This window comes from Muscardinus avellanarius (assembly GCF_963383645.1).
Source record: "Muscardinus avellanarius genome assembly, chromosome: 1".
NCBI lineage: Eukaryota > Metazoa > Chordata > Mammalia > Rodentia > Gliridae > Muscardinus > Muscardinus avellanarius.
The window spans coordinates 158,619,747-158,639,506 of NC_137786.1; the positions used below are offsets into that span (position 1 = coordinate 158,619,747).

General features: G+C 41.5%; 1 protein-coding gene across 1 annotated transcript in view; it reads right to left on the minus strand.

Annotated features, from left to right (window-relative positions):
• The window catches only part of HEPHL1 (hephaestin like 1), a gene marked incomplete at both ends in the record, with an annotated part of 85,937 nt that overhangs the window by 8,203 nt on the left and 57,974 nt on the right, over window positions 1-19,760 (minus strand). Inside the window, 4 exons of the mRNA XM_080692610.1 lie at window positions 3,838-3,978; window positions 7,006-7,145; window positions 15,438-15,651; window positions 19,393-19,605. Of these exons, the coding sequence (XP_080548736.1) occupies window positions 3,838-3,978; window positions 7,006-7,145; window positions 15,438-15,651; window positions 19,393-19,605 (708 nt within the window). The remainder of the gene's footprint in view (window positions 1-3,837; window positions 3,979-7,005; window positions 7,146-15,437; window positions 15,652-19,392; window positions 19,606-19,760) is intronic.

The following is a 19,760-nucleotide window of genomic DNA, read 5'->3' on the forward strand; positions in this document are numbered from 1 at the left end:
CCCAGAAAGCTATTTTATAAATATCAACACACCAATTCTAAAGTTTATATGGAGAGACAAAGCACCCTGAGTAGATAACTCAATATTTGAAGGAAGAGAGTGAAGTGTGAGGTCGGCCCTACCCAACTTCAAGACTCACTACTGGGAAAGGGATGAGAGAAGTTGCTCTGTGGGCACAACGTTACAGATAAATCAGAGGAGTGATTTCAGATGTTCTATTGCACAGTAGGGCAACTGTAGTTAAAAAGAATGCATTGTGTATTTCAAAATAGAACAGAGAATATGAGATGTTCTCACCTTAAAGAAACGATAAATGCTCAAGGTGAGAGATATAATAATTACCCTGATTTGACTATTACACAATATATACACGCTTGGGGAATCACATTGTATACAGTAAGTATGTACAATTATTGTATCAATCAAAAATAAAAATAAATCAAGAAAAAAAGACTTACTATAAGGCTATGTTAATCAAGATGATGTGTTATTGGTCAAACAATAGACAAATAGATTGGTTAAAAAAAAAGGCCCAGCATAAACATAATCGACTCATCTTTGACAAAATAGCAAAGACAAGTCAATAGAGACAGTATAGTTTTCCAACAAATGACACTGGAAAAACTGGACATCCACACGCCAAATAATAGTAATGATTGAGACAAAGACTTGCACCCTTTACGGAAATAAACTCAAAATAGATCATAGACCTAATAAACCTATAAAACTCCTAGAAGATAATATAGGAAAAAACCTAGATGGCTTTGGGTTTGGTAATGATTTTTAGACACAACATCAAAGTCATAATTCGTAAAAAAGTTAATAAGCTGGACTTCACTGAAAATAAAAACCTCTGCTGTATTAAAATCAGTGTCAAGCTGGGCATGAAGGCACATGCCTGTAATCCTAGTACTTGGGAGGTTGAGACAGGAGGATAACAGGTTCAAAGCCAGCCTCAGCAACTTAACAAGATGTTCAGCAACTTAGCAAGATCATGTTTTCAAATAAAAACTAAAATGGGGATGAGGGTATAGCTCAGAAGCAGAATGTCTCTGGGTTCAATCTCTAGCATTGCCCCCTCAAAACACACACACACACACACACACACACACACACACACACACACACAGTGTCAAGATAATGGGAAAACAAGCCACAGACCAGGAAGAAAACATTTACAAAAGATATATCTGCTTTCTAAAACATGCAAAAAATGCCCTGCTATCCAAAACATGCAAAAAATGTTCAAAACTCAACAAAAAGAAAATAAGTGATTAAACATGATTAACAGAGACGTCCATTCATTGTTCATAAGAATGCAAAATGGTACAGCCACTTTGAAACACAGTTTGGCAATTTCTTAAAAAACTATATACACTCTTATCTGGCGATCCAGTAAACATGCTCCTTAGTATTTACCCAAAAGAGTTGAAATTTATTGTGCATGCAAAAACCTACAAATAGCCCGGCATGGTGGCACTTGCTTGTCATCCCAGTACTTGGGAAGCTGACATAGGAGGATTGCAGGTTTGAGGACAGCCTCAGCAAGTAGTGAGACTCTCATTGACCCAGTAAGACCCTATTTCCAAATAAGAAATAAAATTGGGTTGGGAGTATAGATCATAGATTGAATGCCTCTGGGTTCAAATCCCAATACCAAACACACACACACACACACATAAAGTCGCTCCATTAATAATCGCTCAAACTGGAAGCAACTTAGATGTCCTTTGGTGGGTGAGTATATACACTGTAGTACAACTACAGATAGACTATTATTCAATGCTAACAAAGAGGGGGGAGGAGAAGAGGGAGAGAGGGAGTAAGAATCAAGGAAGGAGCTATCAAGTTATGGAGAAACACGGAGAAAACGTAAATGTGCATCATCGAGTGAAAAGGTACATATAGGATGATTCCAACCACACCAAATTCTCGAAAAAGCAAAATGTTGAAGACAGTAGAAAGATCAGTGGTTGCCTGAGGTAAAGGGAGAAGGCAAGATAAATAGAGCTTAGAGAATTTTTAGGGCAATGAAACTATTCTGTGCGGTGCAATAGTGGTGGATACATATTATTGTACATATGTCAAAGCCATAGAATTTATGCAGCAAGAGTAAACTCTAATGTAAATTATGGACTTGGATGATAATGATGTGTCAATGCAGATTCATTAGTTGTAATAAAAGTACCACTCTGGTGGGAATGTTGATAATAGGGGAAGCTATGCTTGCGTGGAAATGGGAGATATACAGGAAATCTGTGTAACTTCTCCTCAATTTTGCTGTGAACCTAAATCTGCCTTATGAAATTAAGTGTGTTTCTTTTTTTTTAAAATCACAATCAACTGGAGTTCTACCTCCTTTATAAATATTTCTCTATTTACTTCTTTCTATAATTTCTCCTAATTAGTTAAGTAGAGTTCGTGGATTTTCCTTCTTGAACGCTTTTATAAAAATTCCCAGGAATATTTCTGAAATTCTTCTCCACTTAAAACATCATCATGTGTAGACTGTATGACTACTGAAATGATTCATGTTTTATAAGCAATTTCAGAATCACCAAAGATCACACATAAGGGTCACAATTGAAAGTCACTACATTATGTGGATATGGATTTTCTCAGATCATTTATTGGAATGTATTGTTTCAGCATGCTGAAATAAGCATGTTATATGTTACATTATTTGATCTTTACTATAATCCCAAGAGAAAAATAGTAGCTGGGTATGGTGGCACACATCTGTTATCTCTATAGCTTAAAGGCTGAGACAGGAGGGTTGCAGGCCAGCTTCAGCAACTTAGCAAGACCTTGTTTCAAGAAAAAAAAAAAATCACGCCGGGCATGGTGGCTCACGCTTGTAATTCCTGCTCTTGGGAGGTGGAGACAGGAGTATCGTGCAGGTTCAAAGCCAGCCTCGCTGGGTTAGGAGACCCTGTTTCCAAATAAAAATATAAAAAATAGATCTGGGAGTGTATCCTGGAGATAGAAGGGTTTCCAGGAACCCTAGTACCACCACCACAAAAAAAAAAAAAAAATCAGACTAAAGTGTAGTTTAGAGGTAAATGTCTCTGAGTTCAATCCTCAGTGCCATTAAAAAAAAAGAAAAAAAATGAGATTAAGAAAGAAAAGTACCATTAAACTCATTCACAAATGAGATCTTTGCTTCTCCCTTTCCCTTTTCCTCCCCTAAACTTGTTTTTAACATTCTGAGAGAACTGTGTGGTTAAGAGGTCAGGTCCTAGAGTCAAACATGCTGCGATTCCACCATTACTGCTATGAGACCTGGGTAAGTTCTTCACCTGCTCTGTGTTTTACTCATTTGTCAAATGGAAAAAAATATTATATTTCATCAATTATGAGTGCAAACTTTTCACATTTAAACATATTTGAAGTCAGAATACATTGCTCAGTCTGCACCATGTTAAGGTTTAATTGGCAGTATGCTTTTATTTTTTAAGTAACAGATAGAGTTAACAATGGATATTATAATCAATGGTGTTAGAATTGATGAAATATGTTACTACGTCTACCTTGCTGGGTTATCATAAGGATAAATGCAGAGTTTGTTAGTTTGTTTCAAATATAAAGTACAGCATCTGGCACAAGGTTGGCATTCCATGGCATTACTAGCCATTACTAGCCTTTGAGGTCCCCACAGGAACCCTAGGCATTCCTTAAATAGGGTAATTGGATGAATTATGCTCACATCCTGGAAGTGACCAGGTGATGGCTCAACTTCACTGACATTTAGATGAGTTCCCCAAGACCCATCAGAGATCAGAAAAGAGTGAAGTCTGGTGTCCTATTGGGATGGAGCAGACCTCTGGTGCAACTCACCTGGCTTTGTCATGGGCACTTGGAGTCCCTTCCCACTGTCCGTGTCCTCCACGCCCTGGGCTGAGATAGAGTAGGGACGGCTGGCTTTGTTCTTAAATATGATCAGGATGGAGTCACCCACCTCAGCATGAATCATCGGACCTAAAGGCAAAACACAGGCCTGTGTGCATTATCGTTGTTCTTTCCAACATTAGTGTAACTTAAATGGAGGTAGTTATTTAGAAACAAAATAGAGCTTCTTCATTAGTGGGTTTTCTTTAGAGGACAACATTGTGTAGTATTAAAAATATCATGTAGTGCTTAGCAATGGGACTGACCCAGCTTCGATTCTGCCTTCTTCCCTAGAGAGGTCTTGTGGGAGTCTTAATTTCCTAACCTATAAAATGGTAGATTTTCTCATAGGGTCATAATAAGAACTAAATAAAATGTATGTAAAGTGCTGATTTCAGCACACTGAAATACAATAAGGATTCAATAAATGCTTCCCTTTTTACTAGTACCAAGAAAAAAATTTTTCTAAGAAAAGCCATACTTATACCGTGTGGTGGCTTTCAGTTGTGACCCCTGTATGTGACCCTTGGTGAGTCTGAAATTGCTCATTATGTGGTTACAGGATACAATAATAGTAATGAGGCTCCCATGAAATGACGTGTATCAAAGAGATTTGAAAAATAAGAGCAGTAGGTTTTCATTTCTGAAAAATGCAGTGATGTCATTATGTGTCTGACACTGTTTCTCAGTATGTGACTACCTCTAAGAGACAGGTGCTCTTCAGCTCCTCATTTTTCTTTTGGAAGCATTCAGATTGCGAGCCCATAAAGATGAGCCCACAGCCCGCTGGAGGGAGCCTGGAGTGGCACAACTGTGTGTACCCCTTACCATGCCAGGTGCCTCCTCACCAGACGGTGCCTAGAACATGCACGTCCAGCACTGACAGAGCCAGAGGGTGGGATTCCTAAAGGTCTCTGATGCACACGTATGTGTATATGTGTATATTAAAATCATTATTTGTATACTCATCCCTTGCTGTGCTTGTAGGAGCAGATGCCTTTCAACTTACAGTGAGACAGGACACAGGGAACAGTGGGGCCAAGGTGGGGACCAAGGTGTGCCTGCCATGTGCCCTTTGAGCAATGTTAGCAGCCTAGGCCTCTCCCTAAGCTGCAGAAAATGAGTGGATGGGGCTCACCCTTCTCTGGCTGAAGGCTGCTGAATTTGCCTCTGATTAAGTCACTTGTTCCTATCATTTTACTAAGTAGAACCCCACCAGGATCCTGTGGGAGCACCTTTCCTTCAGAGTTCTGTCAACACACATGGCCCAAAAGAATGTTTCCACCAGGGTGACTCATCATTCAGTGTGACAAACAAGCTTTCCTCTCAGCGTTAATAGGCCATGGAGGTGTGCGGGAGGGCGGGTGGAGCATTTAATAGTTTATCAGGCTGAGAGTCATGGTGCCTTATTATTATTATTATTATTATTATTATTATTATTTATTTTGCCGTACTCAGGATGGAACCCAGGGGGATTCTACCTCTGATCTATACCCCCGGCCCTATTTTTTATTCTTTATTTTGAAGCAGGGTCTCACTGAGTTGCAAAGGGCCTCACTAAGTAGCTGAGGCTGACTGTGAACCCCAATCCTCCTGTTTCAGCCTCCCAAATGCTGGGATTACAAGCGTGTGCCACCACACCTGGCTCCATGGTGCTTTATTTTAATATTGAAAAGTACTATGTAAGGCCATATTGTTTCTTCTATGCATTTTTATATTTTATTTATATATTAATTTTGTATGTGTATGTGTGTGGTATTATGGATTGAACCCAGGGGCATTCTATTTCTGAGCCATACCTCCAAGCCTTGTTTAATTTTTTAATTTTAAAACAGAGTCTCACTAAGTTGTTGAGGGCCTGGCTAAGTTGCGAAGGCTTGCCTCGAACCTGGGATCCTCCTGTCTCAGCTTCCCGAGTACTGTGATTATAGGTGTACACCACCACAACCAGCTTACTTTATTCATTTTAAAGTAGAAAAGAGTGATGTGTTCATGTATGCCTCTACCATCTTGTACCCCATTAAGATTCATGACTACAATGCACCAGTAAAATTATTTTTAAATGATATGTGGTATAAGAATAACAAAAAACAAATCAGATGCATAAGGATTGAAACATAAATTAAAATATAAAGTATAAGGCCAGGCGTGGTGGCACAAGCTTGTAGTCCCAGCGCTTGGGAGGCTGAGACAGGAGGATCACACAGGTTGGAAGCTAGCCTCAGCTACTGAGCGAGGCTCCCAGCAACTTAGTGAGACCCTGTTTCCAAATAAAGTATAAAATAGGTCTGGGAGAATAGCCCCGAGGTAGAGAAGCCCCTGGGTTCCACTCCCAGTAACACACAACACACACACACACACACACACACACACACACACACACACACTAATTAATTAATTAAAATAAAGTAGTAAAGAATCCCCAAATACCCTCTACATTGGCCCTTTGCCTTGAAATGCTGTCTTCAAGATGGGGTCAGGTCAGCTGACTTTCAGGTGAGGACAAGCGAGGAAGAAGAGCAGGGAGATGTTACCTGAGGACCAGGCCAGGCAGCTGAGGCCTCAGCTACCCAAAGGCTGTAGACAGGCCCAGTCAGCTTCGAGAGACCGGGTCAGGGCCTCTGGAAATGAAATCAGACCTTCCTCCCTTGCCGCCCATCACACACTGGGGGTGCCTCTTTGACCATAACAATTTTACAGTGTGTTGCCGTGGACTGAACGTGGATAATCCAGGACCCAGAAGAAGTCAAGCACACACTTTACCTGATGTTGCAAGACATCAAATTGTTTCAGATAAAAAATTTTTGGCTCAGGAGAGGAGTAACCGGGAAAGAAGCTCAAGAGTATCAGACACCTGGTAGACTGCCCCATGATATGAGTTCCTGACAGTGTGTTATCTGGTAGTCTTGGTGTGACTATTCTTTTTGTGAGCTGAGCACAGACCATACTCCCTGATAACGGAAGTTATCACACTGGGAGGAATGCAATCATGCTACCAGGTTCTGTCTCTTCTCTGTTGTATAAAATGTTTTCTGTTTATGTGTGTGTGTCCATGTGTGCACGCACACATGCACAGATGCTTGGGGCTGACGTGCACAGCGGATGCGTGTGCCATACCCAGGAGTTCTAAGTGCTCCTCTCGTGGTGGTCGAGCTTTGATCTCCACAAATTCTCCGTTGGTGTATTCTCTGTAAACGACCTTCTTGTACTGAGAGCCAATCCAGTTTTCAGTGTGGTTCATAAATATATCTCCGTGCCTGCAAAACAGAAGCATCAGAAATTAAGGTTGTTAGAAAAACCTGGAGTGTCTGGGGGTGCTCTAGAGCCATGCTCCCCAAACCTGTCATCAGGGTCTCCCTGGGGAGATAGATGGCCTTTTGTGCCGCTCTCTGGAAATGGGGATAAAAGTTGGCACTTTAAAACTCCTCAGGCTCTGATGAACACAGCCAGCACTGGCCCACGGCCCACCCCAGGAATGACTGTGCTTCTTTCATGGTACCAACTAACCTCACACACGCACATGCACACGCATTATTGACCACCCTGAACTCCTCTAGGTTTCACACAGTGTGTGTGTGTGTGTGTGTGTGTGTGTGTGTGTGTGTGTGTGTTTTAATGGAGATTAAACCAAGGGGCATTCTACCTCTATGCTACACTCCCAGCCCTTTTATTTTTTTATTTTGAAACAGTCTTGCTAGTTTGTTAACAGTCTCATGAAATTGCTAAGGCTGTGATCTTCCTTGAACTTGCAATCCTCCTGTCTCAGCCTCCCACTGGGATTACAGGTACGTGTCACCACACCGGGCTCACATGTATCATTCTATACCTTGCATTTTTCTGTTTTAAAAGATCTTTGCAGTCGTATTTTGTATATGTGCCTATATGCAAACATAGATATAGTTGATTCTTGTTATTCATGGTTGTTGTGTTCTGGAAAGTCACCATGAACACTGAATAATAGTTTTATTTTATGTATGCTCCTGTTTAAAGATACTTTAATATGTGTTGGTGACTCATTAGCATGGAATCCATAGCCAACAGCACTATATAACATGTCTGAATGAAGCTTCTCCAACATAGGTATTTTCTCCATAAGGTCTATCATAGTCTTCTTGGGCTTGGAAGCACTAGACAGTGCTTCAGCACTACTCTCAGGGACCCATTTTAAACAGTGAAATCACAGAAATAAAGCACACCAATGCCAAAACTATAGCAGACAGACAGACAGACAAGAAACAAAGCAGATAAAAACAAGAAACTTGCCTCCAGCAGGAGAGTTGAAGCAAGAAGGCAGAAGCCACATGTGGTGGCACAGGCCTATGATTCTAGTATTTAGGAGGCTGAGACAGGATGATAGCAGGTTCAAGGACAGCCTCAGCAACTCAGTGAGGCCCTGTTTCAAAATAAACAGTAAAGTAGGTCTGGGTGGGTGCAGCTCAGAGATAGAATATCCTTGGGTTCAATTCTTAGTAACACACACACACACACACACACACACCAAAATTGTTTGATCTCAGTTGGGGATGTGTGCACCAGTGTTTTTCACTGAGAAAATCTTTGGCCAAGTACAAGAGTATGACAAGAATTGATTTTTGTACTACAAATAAGTTTTAGCAAGTAGGCAAGTTTTCAATTGTGGAATCTATGAAGAATGAGGAAAAACTGCACATTTACATGCATATTTAATCTACTGTCAAGGCAAGTCATCACAAAAGATAAATTAGAAAACTCTAAAGAGTTGGGCTTGGTGGCTCACACCAATAATCCCAGTTTCTTGAGAGAATGAGGCAGGAGGATAGTAAGTTTGAGACCAGCTTTGGTAACAACATGAAACCCTGTTTCAAAAATGAAAAAGAAAGAGAGGAAGAAAGAGGAAAAAAGATTTATCAACTTTATCTCCAAATATGATGAGTTTCCACCAGGCATGATGGCGCATGCCTAGAATCCCAATACTTAAAGAGGCTGACATAGGAGAATCATTGGCTCAAGCCCAGCCTCAGCAACTAGTGAGACTCTGCTTCAAAAATTAAAAATAAAATAGACTAGGGTATGGCTCAGAGATAGAATGCCCCTGGGTTCAATGCCCAATAACACACACACACACACACACACACACACACACACACACACACGATGAGTCACATTTTTCCGTCTCTCTTCTCCACATTAGCTGCCTGCATTCTAATCTTGTCCCCCTGCACTGCTTACCTGTATTAACTGGAATTGTTCTTCATCACTCTCCCCACTAGCTCTATTCTCTATTCCTCTACCCTTCTCTCTGTTTTCTATGCTGCAGGACAGTAAACCCAAGCTATACATTTGGCCATGTTTCCCTTTGTGGAAAACCTTTCCATGACTTCTCGCTGCAAAACTCCTCAGTTTGTGTGTCAAGCCCCTTCACTGTCTGCCTTTGCCACCTCCTAAACCCCAGTCCCCATCACTGGCCCACACTCTTCTCTGGTCATTCTGAACACACCCTTGAACATGAGGTAATTACTCTCCCTCCCCTCCGGGCCTTTATACATGTGGGTTCCTCTGCCAAGAAATGCCTCCTGCCTCTTCCACTGGCACTCACAGCCCAGCGCAGAGACGACTACCTCCAGGAAACTCTCCCTGACCCTCTCCCCTCTCCCCACCTTCCCCCGTGACTGGGCTATGTCACTGCATTGCACACCACCATGCTCTTACAGGCAGCCGGCCTCCCTCCATGTGTCTGTTCTACATCTTCCTCGGGGACCTGAATTCAGTGTAGGAAAGAAGCTCATCTGTCCTCCACACAGATTCACCAGCACTTTGCACAATGCTCAGCACATTGCAGGTATCCAATAAACATATATAAACTTGCTGCCTCTGACTGTATGTTTTCTAAAGGGAGAGAACATTTCTTCACTTTTATTTTCCTGGATTCCTAATAAAAATTGTGGTGATGACCGGCACAGTCCCTAGAGCCACACTGTACTGGTTCCTAGCTTTCCTTCTCTGCAAAATGGGGTGGTAATAAAGCACCCACCATACAGGATTGATGGGAGGGTTGCATGAGTTAATAACTAAGTCACTAGTACTAAGTTAATACCTAAGGCACATAGTACTATGTACGTGCTTTATCATCATCTCCTCAGGACACTGCAGGGATCCTGGGAAAATGCTGATTAAATGCATCCAGTATGATGTGAGGATTCTATCATACATAGTTTGTAAAAATCTCAGCAAAATGCCTGGTCGTAGGGGCTGCTCAGTAGCTGATGATTACTATGGAGAATCCTAAGATGTTTAAAGCATACACATATTAGTCCACAAGCATAAGAGTTCTAGGAATACAGCTTTGTTTTTCTATACCTACTTTATTTCTGTTTCCAAATCCCCTCCCACAGCACAAACTTGCTACAAAGAATTGTGCTGGTAATCCCATTTGTTCCTTTTATGGGATCTGAGGCCTTCTCAGTGTGTTCTTAGGAAACCCCAAAGAAAAACTTCCAGGTCCCACGGTGAGGCAGAGAGTCTGTGTTAACCAGGACAAGAAATGTCTTGAAGACAGCCTGTACCTAAAGGTGGTTTAAAAACCAAATGTGTATCAACCATGGCCGTGGTGCAAAAAGCAGAGGCATGGGAACTGGGCTCCTATCTAGAGAGGTGCTGCAGACGCACCACTGGAAGAACTTATTCTTTCACTTCCATTCTAAGTTTTTAATCTTTAGAATTTGGTGTGCTTTGAACATGAGAACATGTTTTTATCTTGATTTGCCTTTAATTGTGGGCAATAACCAGAGCTGCATGAAGAGGGTGGGCATTTTACCCTCCTCCCCACCAGTACCTGTTTCAATGGAGAAAGAGTCCCAGAAACCAAAGCTAGACTTTTCTGCTAGTCCAGAGGGTTTGGGGTTTCAAACAGAAGCTAAAATGAGAGAAAGAAAGAAAGAAAGAAAGAAAGAAAGAAAGAAAGAAAGAAAGAATATAGAAGGAATGGAAAGCTGTATTTTTTACACATTAGTGGGCTAAGATTGCAATCAAAATCATTACACACAAGATGGCGACCGAGAAAAGCGGGGCTTAAGAGCCCCGCTAACAACCAATCTCTATTACCACAAAATCAGCACCTTTCATAGCCAGAAAACACCATCACCAGAGAAACAAAAAAACCACCAGGCTCCAGAGAGAAAGCGGACTGAGAACAGAGCTCAGAGCCACAGAGGAGATACACCGGCCTCACACCCGAGGACGCGGCAGCAGCGCCATACTGCCGGCGGCAGTGGCGAATTCACCGGACGGCTATAGCAAGCCGAGGTGAGCCGCTGCAGAACAGCCAGGCGGGATTTTTCAGTGCAGGGAGCATCTAAACCTCCCAGTGGCTGAGCTCAGCACACGCTGCAGGGACTCAGAGTGGAACTCAAAACCAAGAAGAAATAAGCCAGCCTCACAGCCGAGGGCATAGCAGCGGCGCCATATTGCCACCGGCGGCGGCAGCAGAGAATTCACCGAGTCCAGTACAGCTACATCTGCGAACTCAAGAACAGTGAGTCAAATTGAGGGCCACAGAGGAGAAATCCCAGTACTGTACTCCCTGGGACTTGACCCAGTTGGGGAGTGGTGGTGGCAGAGATATCACACCATAGGAGAACGTGCAACCTGGCACCCCCCACAGTCTAAAGCAGCCTCTATCGACTCCCTGGGTCGGAGACTCTGTGATACAACCCAGTAAAGGAGTAGTGGGGTCTGAGATACTACAGACTCGAGATCCAGAACACCTTAAGTGAAGTCATAGTGACCCAGGGAAGAACCCAGAGAAGGAACAAACTTCCAAAATCATGGGAAAGAGGAATAATACTGGAGCAATGAATGCCCACAACCCCACAACATCAGAACCCGATAAAACAGAAAATCAGAGATTTCTAGAAGATCAAATCAGGAAAATAACTGTAGAAATAATAGAGGTGCTTCGAAAAGAACTCAGAGAGAGCCAAAAAGAGATAAAGGATGCAATTAATGAAGTAAAGTCCTCAATTCAAAGCACAAACAACCGATTAGACCACATGGAGAACAGAATCTCGCTCTTAGAAGATGATCATTCCAAAAATGAACGCATAGTTTCTAATCTAGAAAAAAATATCCAACAGCAGGAATCTGACATTGAAGAAATATGGGCCCATTTTAAGAGAGCTAACCTAAGAATAATTGGAATAGAGGAGGGAAAAGAAAGTGAAACCAAAGGGATCAACAATCTCTTCAAGGAAGTAATAGCAGAAAATTTTCCAAACATAGAGCAAGAGGTTGATACACAGATCCAGGAAACTTATAGAACTCCCTTTAGACAGGATCAGAGAAGAGGATCCCCACGCCACATAATTGTCAAAATGACCAATGTGGAAGCCAAGCAGAGAATCTTAAAGGCAACAAAAACAAAGGGCCAAGTGACATTCAGAGGCAAACCAATTAGAATCACTCCAGACTTCCCAAACCAAGTCATGAGAGCCAGTAACATATTCCAAACTCTGAAAGAAAACAACTTCCAGCCAAAAATTTTTTACCCAGCAAAACTTTCTATCAAATTAGATGGAAAAATAAGAAGCTTCCACGACAAACAGAAACTGAAGGAATTTATGTCTTCAAAACCAGCACTAGAGAAAATACTCAAAGAGATTAACTACAAAGAAGAAATAGGTAACTCATACCAGAACCAGAGAAACAAGATTTTCCATCCAACAGACAACTAAGATTGGTTATGTGTGGAGATTCATTATTTATGTTAGTCTTTTACCTATCTCTAAATGGTATTGTTTGCCTTTATTGTTGTTAATTTGTAGGATTTCTAGTTGGAATACTAATATACCTTCAGATATAGCATTTGGAAATATTTTATCCAATTCTATTAGTAACTTTTAACTCTATTTACATTGTATTTGGATATACAATTTTTTTTTTATTTTTTAGGGAGTTTGTATACTCTTCTGTTGCCTGTGCCATTGAAATCATATCCAAGAAATCACTGCCAATTTCAATGTTGTGAGGTTTTATGACCCAGATTTTCTTTTAAAAGTTTATAGTCTTAAGATTTATATTTAGGTCTTTTATCTATTTTGAGTTAATACTTGTATATGGGATTAGGTAAGGGTCCAATTTATTCTTTTCCATGTAATTATTATTTTTCAACAATATTTAGTTAAAAAGATTATTATTTCCACCACCAAATGTTCGTGGAAACCTTGTCAAAAATAATTTGACAATATAGGGAAGAATTTAGCTCTAGGCTTTTATTTAACTCCAATGGTTTATATATCTGCCTTTAGAATAGTACTACACTGTTTCAATTATTGTAGCTTTATATGGTTTGAAATCAGAAAATATATATCTTCTAGCTTTGTTCTTTTTCCAAGATCGTTTTGGGTATCTAGAGTCCATATTCCATATTAGGATAGATTTTTTTTCTGAAAAATAAATATATAAATATATGATAGTTTCACCTAAAAAAAATAGAAAAAAATATTCTCTGGTAAGAAAGAAAGCAAAAAGAAATATTGAAATGTTATCTTTAAGTCATCAAAAGCTTGGTATCAGACAAATGAAACTGTTATGTGAGATTATCATTTTTAAGTTTGGATAAATTGCTATAATACTAGATGTCAACCACTAAGCCAAGCATGGGAAGGAGGGATGGGGAGAGAATGGGGTGGGTATCGGGTGGGGGCTGACTGGACTGGTGATGTGTGCATGTATGTCTACAAAAGTTTGTATCCCACTATGATGTATGAATATAGTGCACCAATAAAAAATAAAAAATAAAAAATACATTACACAATTATTTCTTCAATATTGGAAGCCACTTAATGAAATAATCATTTTAGAAAAGACTGAGCAAAGCATGGTGGCGCATGCTTGTAATCCTAGTACTCGGGAGGTGAAGATAGGAGGACCACAGGTTTAAGACCAGCCTCATATAGACCCTGTTTCAAAATAAAATTGGCACCAAAAATTAAAAAAAAAAATAAAGCTTGGCATGGTGGCATACACTTGTAATCCCAGTACTTGGGAGGCTGAGACAGGAGGATCACACAGGTTCGAAGCCAGCCTCAGCAGTTTAGTGAGGCTATCAGTAACTTAAAGAGACCCTGTTTCCAAATATAAAATAGGTCTGAGAGTATGGCCTGAAGGTAGAAAAGCCTCTGGGTTCCATCCCCAGTAACACACACACACACACACACACACACACACACACACACACACACATAAAATAAAAAGAAAAATAGACCGAATTAGTATTCATTTAATTTTCACCGTGCCAACATCAGTCTTTAACTTGAACAACAGCACAGCTTCCCAGAGGATGGGGGTCTGGTTTAACAAATGGGTTAGTGAATAATGATATTTTAAATCCTCCTGTCCCTGAGGCAACTCTTCAACATAATTTCTCTCTCTCTCTCTCTCTCTCTCTCTCTCTCTCTCTCTCTCTCTCTCTCTTCATTTATCCATAAGGTGGCACTGTTACTGTCTCTTTTCTAGGAACATGAAACCTCAAAAGAAAATAAAAAAGGTCAACAAGCCAGGCAAGAAACAAATGTGTTAAGATTAGAAATAACAGAGTGTGGAGTGGTTTGCATGATTCACAGCCAAAGAGGATCTGTATGCTGTGTGGGGGATCATGGGGTAGAGAGGTAGTAAGAGGAACTGGGGCGCACAGACAGATGGCATGGCATGTTGGAGGAAACATGGCTTTGCCCTTCGAAAGGTCTATGTTCAATTCCAACTCTGCCAAAAATAAGGTGAACAACTTGAATTTTTGCACCCAAGTTTCCTCATTTGCATATCAGGACAGCAATACGCACACCTGGGGTGGTTGGAAGCAGAGACTGTTACCTTTGGGGGAAGAGGTCTGAGGTAGTGCCTGACTCTGAGGCACTTGGGGAAGTGGTCCTTGGGCTCTTGGAGGAGGGTGGTCGAGGACCAATACACACAATCTTGTACACACCTGGGGCATTGATGAGTTTTTGGCATGTACTGTTGGCTGCCCTAACAAAGGAGGGTAAACCTTGGGACTTTGTGGGTACAGGGCCTAGTAGAGACATCTGTTCTTCCCATCACAACTCGAGATCTCTCCCAAGGCCATGGCCTCCTACTCCTCCTTGGCTGCCCCCTACAGGCTCAGCCAAAGGCTCTCCTCAGTCCCCTCCTTGAGTTCCTCAGTCTACGGCAGCCCATCTGCCCACCCAAGATCTACAACACCTACAACACCTCCACCTGCTCTGGGCGCTTTTACCATCCCCCCATCCCACCATCACTGTGGTACCCACCTCTTCCCCTAAACTGTTTCCCTCTGTGCGTTCAACAACACATCCATTCATCCATCAGCCACTAGGGAAGGCGCGCAGAACCCGCTGCGGAGCCTCAGGGTGACCTCAGCCTCCCTTCCAGGGCACAGAAGTAAAGGCTTCTGAATGCCAGCCGCGCAGGCAAACCCCGTGCAGGCAAACCCCCGGCCTTGTTAGGTTTCCTTGAGCGAGCAAGGCCTACAGAGCATGCGCATTCCCACGGAAGAGACTTGGCGGCAGCGCCTGTGGTACCTTTCCCCTCCTGCGTCCAAGTGCTGCTTTTCGAACTCCCAGTTTTTGTTAGGGGCATAATCCCATTCTACCTCTTCAGCAGCGATGTAAAAGGTTCTTATCATCCCGTAGGGCTGCTCAGAAGGGTCCCTGTTGCCACAGCCGTTGACCTCATATATGGAACTCATGCCTCTGGCGAAGTGGTGCAAGGTAGAACAAAACACCTTGAAAATACCTGCAAGCGAAAGGCTGGGCATCAGGAGCAGGTGGGTGGTGGTTTGGGTGCTGGTGTGCTTGCCTTTTTTTTTTTTTTTTTGGTGGTACTAGGAATTGAACCCAAAGGCATTCTACCTCTGAGCTACATCCTATTTTACCTTTTATTTTGAAACAGGGTCTCGCTAGGTTTGCCTGGAGCCTTGCTAAGTGCCAGTCATCTTTTTAACAATCTACATGTTTTATTCCAAAATCAATAACTGGTAAGATGGTGTGTGTGTGTGTGTGTGTGTGTGTGTGTGTGTGTGTGTGTGTGCGCGCGCGCACTGTGTGTTTTTGTTTTTTTTTAGTTTTGGTATTGGGTATTGAACATAAGGGCATTCTTTCTGAGCTACATGCCCAGGCTTCTTCTTCTTATTATTATTAATTTTTTTGGTGGTACTGGGGTTCCTGGAAGCCCTTTTACCTCCAGGCTACACTCCCAGACCTATTTCATATTTTTATTTGGAAACAGGATCTCCTAAGCCAGCGCTGCTGGCTTCGAACCGGCATGATCCTCCTGTCTCTGCTTCCCAAGCACGGAGATTACAGGCGTGCGCCACCACGCCTGGCTATTATTATTAATTTTGAAACTAGGACCTTGCTAAGTTGCTTAGGGCCTCGCTAAGTTGCCAAGGCTGTCCTCCAACCTGTGATCTTCCTGTGTCAGCCTACTGAATAGTGGGATCACAAGTACATGCCACTATGCCTGGCAAGGTATATTTTTAAAATATTAATTTTATGGTATTTATTACCAAACACAAGGAGAATAAATTGTTTTAAATACATTTACTTCTGGAGAAAAGAATACCATCTAAAATTCATTTGTAATGAAAAAACAAAACTTACAGTGTTGTTACCAAGAAATGACTTCTCTGGGTCCTCCCCTACCAGGAGGCAGTCACTCTTGGAAAATTACCACTAGGTATAGCTATCTTAGTCCAGCCCAGCTTAAAAAGAACTAATTATACATAAGATGACTAGGTCAAATTAGCCCACATTTCTGAAGTCATGAATTTTGCCCTAAAGGATTTCATAAACTATAAAGCACAATGAATTTGTAAGCTATTATTATTATTATTATTAAAGCCAAATGTATTACTTCATGAGGGCCTTGAGCAAAGGAGGTTCTTATGTTCAATGGTTTCTAAGTCTACATTATGCCAAATGAAAATGAAAAGATGAAATTGACTACATTTCGCTACATAATATCAATAATCATGTCAAATTGAAAGTTAAGTAATTTTTCAAACTAAATTTTTTGGTTGTACCAACATCAGGTAGATATATCCTAATTAAACTCACCATAAAACTATTTAAAACCAAATATTGAAGATATTACCTCAATGAAATTATTGGAACAATAATTTCTTCCCTTCTCCAATAGACCGTACTTCTTGGTCAGTGATTAGCATGCCTATCATTAACCCTGATAGCTTCAATTTTGTTATACATATAACTCCAAGTATTGTCAAATTATCCCTTCAGGCTGAGCATGAACAGCTGTTTCAATTGGTAACCGAGAGCCCCCATTAAATGGGCCCCTCTTAAGGAAGGGTCTTTATGGAACCATAGAGAAGACACCTCTGAAGGCCAACTTAGAAAGACCTCCCTCTGAATGTGTGTGTTTTGTAGGGAACATATAATGTGTCTGTTCATCATGGGTCTTCAGGAGCCAAGGAATTACCTTCACTAAGAACAAAGAGGAAATGTTTGAGTTGCAGCTTACTGTCTGCGCTATCCACTTTTTGAGCATTCTGAGCTTATAAGCAAAGGAAATGAGCCAGGTGTGGTGGTGCACACTTGTAACCCCAGCATTCGGGAGGCTGAGACTGGAGGATCGTGGTTCGCAGACAGCCTCAGCTACTTAGGTCCTCTGCAACTTAGTGAGACCCTGTTTCAAAATAAAGAATAGAAAATAGGGCAGGGGGTGTAGCTCAGAGGTTGAATGCCTCTCGGTTCCATCCCCAGCTCCCACCCTCCCAAAAAAGGAAGAAAAAAAAAAAAGAAAAGGAAAGGAATTAGTGAAATGACCAAGCTTTTTAGAAATGACCAGATTTATGTTCAACATAAACCAGAAAACACTGTTTGGGAAGCTATTTAAAAGCCTGTGGGGCACATGAGTAATGATCAAAGTCCTGAAATAAATAGTTAAATCTCTAAAATTATTCCAGCTAGTTCTATTTTTGACTGCTTGTTTCTATGGATTAAAACGATCTGGCTGCTTTCCAATCCTCTCCTTTCTTTGGTCTTAATGAGTGTGTTTAAAAAACTAAACAAACAAACAAACCGAAAACACTTTGAAACCTGGGTTTGGAATTCCAGCATTTGGAAGGCTTAGACAGGAAGATTGCAGGTTGGAGGCCAGCCTCAGCAAATTAACAAGACCCTTAGCAACCTAGTGAGACCCTGTTTCAAAATAAAAAGGCCTGGAGGTAGAGCTCAGAAGTAGAATGCCATGGGTTTAATCCTCAGTACTAAAAACAAAACAGAAAAGCCGACCTTGGTTTAGGTGACTCGTAATTGATCACCCAGACTAATAGAGAAAGGTTAAACACTCCATGAAATCTGTGTTTACAAGACAAAGATTATAGGCCTCCTAGTCTATAGTAGTTCTTGGGCAATGGTTTTAAAGGCCAAATCTCAAGTTATTAACTGATGACACAGAGGCTGTTCTGGTATGAAGTAAGTAAATTAGCATGTTCATTAATAAATAGGACAGAGTCAGCAAGTACTCATCTTGGGTAGCATATTGGTTTCTTGTTGAGACTGATAAAAAAAAATTTGGGTTAGAAAAACTTGTTGAATGCTCATAGCACTCGCTATCCTCACTTTGCGTGTGGCAATTAGTGTACGCTCCCGTGTGTTGCTTTACATCGTTAAGTAAAATTGCTCCAATTATCTAATTAGCTTTGGATCTTTAAGAGAAGAAGTTCCAGGTACTGACACTTGACAAGGACTTCCACAGACTCCAGGCCCAATACAGTTGCCCTCTGGGGAAACCAAAAGAACCCAATAGAATGAAAATAGAGATGTCCCCAAATAGCTCATTCAAAGACCACTAAGTCCTTAGGCTACAGTGATGGCTACATTTATAGTTCCAGCGCCTACAGCATCCACTGGGCTATCCATGCCTGGCAGATGCTTCAGAGAAGCAGCTAGAATGATACTCATTTTGCGTGTGTGTGTGTGTGTGTGTGTGTGTGTGTGTGTGTGTGTGTGTGTTATGGGGATGGAATCCAGAGGCATTCTTCCTCTGAGTTATACTCTAGGCCCCCTTTTTTATTCTTGATTTATCACTGAGTTGCAGAGGGCCTCACTAAGTAGCTGAGGCTGCTGCGAACTGTGATCCTCCTGTCTCAGCCTCCCAAATGCTGGGATTACAAACGTGCGCCACCACGCCTGGCTGATACTCATTTTTAATGAGAACAAAAACCTCTCCTTTCTGAGGACGAATTCTCATGGATAAATCAAGAGCATTTGCCTAGGATTTGTGTAGCAAAGTCATTTAGAGGGCTTCCCCTTCTGCTTTGTGGATGTTCTCTCCTCTATTCTTTCACACTGTATGTTTGAACTAAAATATCCAAGGTCCTCTGATTCAAATGACAACTGTATTTGTGTCTGTACCCCTCAAAGTTCCCCAAGTCTATGGATTTCTTCTGGGGGAGGTCTCCACTAGGCTGAGCTGGAATGTGGTTACCTGAGACAGATTCACTAAATTTACCTGCATGGTCTGGCTGCATGAATACCGTTGTGGACATGTGGGGAAACAGAGCCAGGGAGTCACGATGAGTCCCTCGCAGGTTAATGGTGTTCCCTTGGAAATAAACCCCATGCATGTCGGTGTCAGTGCCCATTCCAATCAAATGCCAGGAAACTCTGTCCTTTTTACACATGCTTAGGCCTGGTTGGTTGCCGTACGTATAACCATTAATAGCTAAAGGGAAGGAAGAAGCCAGTCAGAATCCACTGTAATTATACACACATACTAAAAGCATACCATCTTAGTGAAAACTATCAGTTTGGAGCAGAAGGTTCCACATGTATAAACTGTATGCAGATGGTCCTTGTTATCAGAGAATAAATGGCACT